The sequence below is a fragment of the Montipora capricornis genome, chromosome 8 (genome assembly GCF_036669925.1).
Source record: "Montipora capricornis isolate CH-2021 chromosome 8, ASM3666992v2, whole genome shotgun sequence".
Lineage (NCBI taxonomy): Eukaryota > Metazoa > Cnidaria > Anthozoa > Scleractinia > Acroporidae > Montipora > Montipora capricornis.
In genome coordinates, this window is record NC_090890.1 from 36,356,242 (window position 1) to 36,363,741 (window position 7,500).

At 39.8% G+C, this 7,500-nt stretch overlaps 1 protein-coding gene across 2 annotated transcripts in view; it reads right to left on the minus strand.

Moving 5' to 3' along the window:
* The window catches only part of LOC138060149 (uncharacterized), a 26,160-nt gene extending 22,483 nt beyond the window's left edge, over window positions 1-3,677 (minus strand). Inside the window, exons 1-3 of one of the 2 annotated variants that reach the window (XM_068905867.1) lie at window positions 3,544-3,677; window positions 2,265-2,502; window positions 1,771-1,965 (exon numbers count right to left, since the gene is read on the minus strand). In XM_068905867.1, the coding sequence (XP_068761968.1) occupies window positions 1,771-1,920 (150 nt within the window). In that variant the 5' untranslated portion in view covers window positions 1,921-1,965; window positions 2,265-2,502; window positions 3,544-3,677. Of the gene's footprint in view, window positions 1-1,770; window positions 1,966-2,264; window positions 2,503-2,649; window positions 2,817-3,543 lie in introns of those variants that run through there. The other variant, XM_068905868.1, reaches the window with a different exon arrangement.
* Between the last annotated feature and the right edge of the window lie 3,823 nt (window positions 3,678-7,500).

Sequence of the window (7,500 nt, forward strand, 5' to 3'; positions counted from 1 at the left end):
AAAGAATCACAAACGTTTAACGATTTCGTTTTGAACATCAGACCATACGTCAAGGAAAATCAGCATTAACGTTATACTTACTTCTGTATTTAAAGATGAATATCGCTGATATCTAGTAATAAAGTGTCTTCCTGACCTTTACATGTAGACGTGAAGGAATTACATCTTATCGAACGACAAACACGGTACTAAATCGACACAAACAAAAGGAGCCCACTTCTTTCTAAAGAGGCCAAATTGTCATGATCGAGAGTTGAACCCTTGTAGCACAGATGAGGCTTTTCATCTATATATAACATAGCGTGTATCAGATAGTGAAAAATACGTCATTTGTAAGACTGACATGTTTAGTGATCAACTACAAACTCAGTATCATTCCAGGACGACAGTGTCCCGGGGGGGATTTTCCCTTATAAGGGCTTAATGGGGACGTGCGGCCAGCCAGGGTATGTTTTCGGGATTTTTGTCTTGAACAGGGTATCGAATTTATCATTTTTTGTCTTAATCAGGGTATCGATTTCTCAATTTTTGTCTTAAACTGGGTTAAATGTCTTAACCAGGGTATCAAAAAGCGGAATTCTGTCATAAAATGGGTAGGACAATCAGCGATATTTGTCTTAAACAGGGTCAGGGTATGAGGGGCCGCGCCGCACCTTCCCAACCAGGGATACATCGAGTACCCCCCCCCCCCCGGGGGAAACCGGGGAAAGTGTCCATGTGCCTTAAAGAGGTTAGAATACCTTGCGCTTCCAAGGGAAGGCGCCTGCACTTTTTACTAAAAAAGGTAACAGAACTTGGCAGAACTTGGCAAAAAATGAGTCACAGAGTCAGTCCTAATCTTGAATTTGCTCGTGTAAGTAGGTTACCTTAAAGAAGTTGTGGTTTGAATTAGTTCTGGGCGCGAGTGCGATTGACAGCTTAAAAATCAGGCGCAAACGATTGTCACGCTCGAAATATTGTTTGGTATGTCACGCTCTAATATGCTGGTACGCCATGCTCGAATAATGTCACGCTGTGCATTGGAGGTCATCAAACTTTGTTTGGCGAAGATAGACTTTGCAAAGGATAATCAAAGCTGAAAATAACATTTCTTTCGTTTGCTTTAGGCTTGTTGGGTCTTTGTTCCATATCCCCGTCTTTCTCACTTACAAGTGGTTTCTTAGGCAAAACCGAATGAGGCATTCTCGATTTAGTTTTTTTTTTGGTCTTCTGAGAGGTCGATGAGGTCATAGAAGCAAAATGCTAGAAAAAGCAGCAGAAAGTTTCATTTCGGGGGCATGAGTCCATGCAAGCGTCAAGACCTCACAGACCTTATTCGTTTATTCTTAGATGCTGTTGACAGACAAAATCAATCGGACACCTTTTTGAATTCCATCCCAGTTCTTCTATCCCAGTCTTGGCAAAAATACAAACAGAAAGCACAATATAAAACCGGATTACACTAGGCAGTGTCAAAGTTTTGCCTTATCCAAACACTGGCTCTGAGAAATTCATGAGGAGAAAAACTAGCGAGAAAAGTACAGCGGACAAAAAAATTGGAAATCCTATCTTTGATCAATTTCACGTGATGAAATCATGTGAACAGTACAACAGTACGTGCTGGGTGGAAGGCCCTTAAATTTTTCTCGAATGGACTCTGGAATCCATAAATTTACTATCGAGATAAACAAACTTAAGACCACATGTCTCGAAGAACGTATTCAATATCATATAGAAACATTGACCGTTACACAAATTAAAAAAAAAAGGTACAAATTGACGGGCTCTTACCATGTCATTGACCTGAATCCGAACAGCGCGTTCCTTGCATGCACACAAATGATCCCTTGTGTTCGAGGCTGGTTGCTTCGATTTCTCGGCCTTTGCAGTCAGGCTTAGCGTGATCAGTAGACACACAGCTGCCAATACGCGTAGGTACATTTTAATCGGCTTCTTAAGCTAGTAGCGGGCAAGGAAATTGAAATTCTGGAAACGAAAAAGACGAAACACCCACGTAAATTATGCACTCATTGACTGCATTCAATCAATCACGCCACCTGAACAATGAGAGTTGTCGTTTGTTGTGTTTTTTATCTATTTGATTCATGTAATAAACCGAGTATTTTAACACATGAAAGGTACAACAAGTTTTAATAACTGAAATGTTGAGTCGGAAAGGCTTGAAACTGAAATTTTGAGACTCGAATTCCCTAACCCTTCCCCAAACGTTTGGTTAAGTTGAGGACGCACACATTTTAATATCGCTATGTTTTAAGAGTACTTACGAAGTTAAGATCGATCTCAGCTTGACAAGTCAACGGTAGTCAATTTCTCAGGTGCCTACTCTTTCACTATTTGGTGGGATTTGTGTTCATATCTGCGGCGAATTCTGCTGCAGTTTGGAGTTCTCCAGATGTCCACGTACTCCTCAGGATTACAAGTTTCAGATCGTGTTACAAACTCCAATTCCGCGGAAGTCCAGGAGAGAGCGTAAACCAATAAACAGCATAGATACTGCTACCTCTGATTGATAGGCAAAGAATCAACGTTGAAAGAGTAAGAGGTGGAAATGACCAAAAATGAAGTGGAGATTAAAGTCTGGGTCAGTAATAAAAACAAGATATTTTTTTTCTTTACAAATTATCCCTCTTAAGAACTATATTAGCTAACCTCCGTCAGTGGCCTCAGTAACGATTTCTGCGACAAAACCTTTCAGATTTTAGCATTTGACAAGCCGCATAACCACGTCTTAACCTCATGAAAGTTATCAAGTCATTATGGTATAAAATTGGCGAAGAAACAAACAATGTTCCGCAGTCTTCCCAATACATTTATCATGATCTACAGAATAATTATGCGGGTGTTCAAAATATTCAGCTGAGGTAAAACTACAAATTTGCATAACAGTGGCTGAATCATTTTGAGAGTCGGTTTAACGTGGCATCAAAATTAGTATCTTGAAATGGTTGACAAATAACATAAACCATAACTAGTTAAGTTACCGTCATTACCATCATGTACACGACATAAGCCGTCACTTGTCATTTTGTGTTTTTTTTTTTTCGTCGAAGCTTTTGACTCCTCGATCAACATATTGGACACAGATGGTCGGTTCTGGAATAGCGTTGCTGCAGAGATTTATCTTTAAATTAAAGTCCAGTGCCTCCAAGCACAACGTCGTCAACATCAGCTATGGGGAAATATATGCTTGGGACCAATCTTCCCCTTCAATTACGAGCCAAACGATTTTGAATCATTTTTAGGTTTTTGCATGGACTGTTGTAAGTGGTTCAACCAGTGGAAAGAAACAGATGTGACCGCAACGGGTGCAAGTTCAACGATAAAAAAAAGAGGACACCATCAGATCTAATTATCATCTTGTTAGTGTACGATACATAGTTTGTACCCTGTCTGATCAATCTTTTATGCATTTGCGCTCCTTTTTTGGCCATCCTGGGTAAACTTTGGAACGCGCAAAGCTATAAAATTATCATTTCCTTTGTTTGCTTCAAGCTAACCCTCAGCTCTGTTTCGTCAGTATGACCATAAATGGCGCACACATACCTTGCTCCGTGAAAATGATGAACGTTGGTGTGGTCGCAGTTAAATTTTTCAAAGTTTTCACTTCCACCTACACTCACTTGCGTTTTGTCAGGCGAAGCGCCCGCGCACTTTGACACTCTCCGACCGATATTAACAACCTAGTCAATGGCGTAAGAATATTCATTCGTTTATTGTGGCCCCCCACAGCTAGGGCAGTCTGCTGTGGGGCTCCCGTTGCTTAGCAAATCATATCACAATTTATAAACGATGTGAATAACCAATGAACTTTATTTACTAAAAAAGGAAAGGAAAGGAAAGGAAGTTTATTTAAGTGTCTAATCTTCTAGCGCTGTAGATCACTAATCGGAGACACTGTAAACTGAAATTAACAAGTTAACGCAAATCAAATCAAATTTCGGTTTTTGAAGTGTCAAGCGGGAGTCTTGTAGCGCCGAGGCACTAATCAAGTCAAATCAAATCAACTAAAATCAGTCAAAGCATTGGTTGGTTTTTGAGAAGAAGGGGAAATTGAATCGAACTCGGACCACATTGGTTGGAGGCGAGTGATCTCAGCCTAGCCCTCGGATCCCAAGTTACCGCTCACCAGTGGCTCAAGGTTGGTTGAGCACCAGGCTGCCATGCCGAACGTGAGGTCGACTCCGGCAGGACCAACATTCAGCGTCTTTAAATAACTGAGAAGAAAGTGCGCCTTTGTAATGACATATGCAAATGCTTAGACTTTCAAGTCTTCTCGGATAAGGACAATAGGCCCAGTTTCACAACCCTTCAAGGCAACATTTGATTTGATTTGATTTGCGTTAATTTATTCATTAAGGAGCCCAGATTCATTTCATTTTACAGTGTCCTCAATTAGTGCTCCAGCGCTAAAAGACTTGACATTTAAAAAACTTTCATGGTTTCCTTTCCTCTCATAATCCTGGGGGACGCAAAAGAACCCACACACTATTCGCAAAAGAGCAGGGCATGGAGTTCGCAGTGTTGTGGTCTGTCTTCTCAGTGCTGTACATGTGTCATGGTTGGGAGGGCAAACTAGCTACATCAAGCTACTCTAAAACTCACGAGGGTAAATAATGATATGATCTGATACTATAATTAACAATTATTCGCCGAAGGCGAAGTGAATATTGGTGAATGTTTACCTAGACCGGGTAGCGCAGTGAATATAACACCTAATTCTTATATTCACCGCTGAAAATTATACTAAATATATATAATGTAAGGACGGCGAGGCAGCGTATAATGGTAATGATACGACCAATAACTAATGCGCGTGAGTGGCCCCAACAATGTTGGAAGTAATATGTCAAAAACGAGTGCGAGTGTTCTATCAGGGGTTCCAAACACCGAGAAGCACTGTCAGATGTTTCGAGGTGTTTGGAATCCCTGATGAAACAGAAAGCGCGAGTTTTTGACATGACTTTTCAACCTTTTTTCACTAAGTTGAATATAATGTGATGATCTTTTGTTTTATCAGACAAGTGATAGCAATTTGTAAAGGAAATGAGTATTCAATATTTGGGTGAGGTCCAAAGGTGAATAAATTTACACAATTGGCCGTGATGCAGGGCCAGTCAGAATCACGTCGTTTTCGCCCTCCAAAATCGTCTTCGCAAGAACGTGATTCAGTTAACGAGGCCGTCCCAGTTTCAAATAAATATAACAATTAATAATTTGACTGTGAACATTTTCGCCGAATGGCAGAGGTTAAGAGAGGTGCAAGTGCCGGTTTTAGATTGCGGTGGCCTTTCAAAGACTACGAACTTAGACAAGGATCAAGCCTTGACTGTGGATGCTCTGTAGCTAAACTTTTGGGTGTCGAAATTCGTTTTAATACTCTGAACGCTCATGATAAACGGTACTGCGAACGTTTTATGCCGACTATTCGGAGAAATTTAAAATGCATTGTGTGCGGGCAGTTTATTTATTATATGTGTTTAGGCTCATTTAAATTCAGGTGTCTTGATCAGTTTTTGAACTAACTCGGGCGTTTCTTCATCTGTTGTTCCATGCACCTGACCAAAGAGAACCCTGCAGCACGTTTGGCACGCACTTAAGTGCATTTCTTTGCCGTACTCCACAAAACAGCAACGTGAAGTTTCGACGGCGTATTTAGCGTACAACAATGAAATGTTACCTGTTTTCTACCTTTTCTAGCTTTTTAAAGATGGAATAATTAAGAAATACTTACGATATCGCAAAAATTATATTTTGGACTGACGTTTTCGTTGACTTTGCCGTTGTGTGGTCCTTGTTTAATTAAAAACTCCCCATTCATCTTCATTCAGTGCTCCATCCGGCATTTCTTTTGATTACTGGGTAAAAGTAAGGCAATTTGAGTAATTTAAAATTCCTTTGTGATGAATTGGCCCCAAAGAGATAGCTACGGCTTGAACAGCGGACTTTCATTGGTCGCAGGTGAATGATTGATCACGTGCCAATGAGAAGAAAATTAAACAAGGTTTCTCTGAATCAGAAGGCCGGAAGATATAAGAACGAGAAGGAAGGGGAATTTTGGTATCCCAATTATAAAGAAACGGACATGCAAGATCCAGAGGATGCAAAACAATATTAAAGCATCAATTTTGACCATGTTTATCATAACTGCGACCTGTTTCGTTTTCATTGCGTCAATAAATTCACCCACAAACAAAATCATATTCGAGGACATTGATTTTGCATTACGTCGCTGTCGTAGTATGATACATTAACTAAGAAATGCCATTAATTAATTAGGATGAATCTTCAAGGTTGCCATTTTTATGACCTCCTCGTTTGCGCTTTGCGTTTATTCATTTGCCGTAACTGTAATTGATCGGGAAATCGAACGAACGGATCTGTTACAAGTTGCAACCTGGCAACCGTGATCCTAACAAACACTACCTCTTATGTACTTTGACCCTAAACAAGAACGGGCCGATGTATATCTATACCGGTTCGTTTCGTGCTCATACATAACCTGTGTCGTTTGGCTCTTGCCTGGCCAGGACCTGGCTTGAAAATGTAATTATTTTCTCTTTGAATTCAATGTTTTTGTTACATGCCTTCACATTCAACAGAGTTAGGATGAGGGAAATCATCAACTTTTTGATGATAATAGATCTAAGGTTGTAGGTCACTAAACACTAAAATAACTAACGATAAAGTTGCTACAACTATTCAATCTGCTTCTTCTCATTCAGTCTGAACCTTTCTATCGTAAATGTGTATTAAAAATTATCTCCGGGCCCGCAGTAAATTTGACGTAAGCTGTTGCGGTGTCCCTACCTGTATTGTACCATTTATATTTTTTGTTTTGTTTACGTATATTTAATATTAAGTTGGCGAAGCTAATAAAATAAAATAAAATAACTAAATTTCTTGCAAACTCAGGGTATACCTTTCAAGCAATGAAATCCCCACCAATAGTAATCCACAAGGTATTTCTCCTGTTTGTCGCAAAGGATTTCGAACATCAATATCACTCAATATTATAATCATAGTTAACCACGAGAAATTCAAGCCATTACAAGAAAAAATTCGCAGGATGTATACCACTTCGAATGAAAAAAAGAATTTGACAAAATTTATTTAAAAGAATTCGAATACACATTCTTCGTCTTCTTCGTCGTCGTCGTCGTCGTCGTCTTCTTCTTCTTCTCATCATTTTGTCTTTTGACCGTACATATCAATACTGTCAGATTTGAACAAAATTACTACATGAGATATGCCCCTTCCGGATAAGTCTGTACACGTTGGCAGCTTCTGTACTTTCACCCCAGGCCTGCTATCGAGCCGTTGGCACCTTAATTAAACGAAAAACGAGGAGCACCCTTTCAGATCCTGTTGGATTGTTTTTCGTTTCCTGCGCCTCAACTCGACCAAATAATTTTCATTTTTTTTAATTGCGTTTCTTTGCTTGTGCATAAATTCTCCAGAGCGATCAGAATACGACCTGTTCAAACACGCAAACCCCCAAGA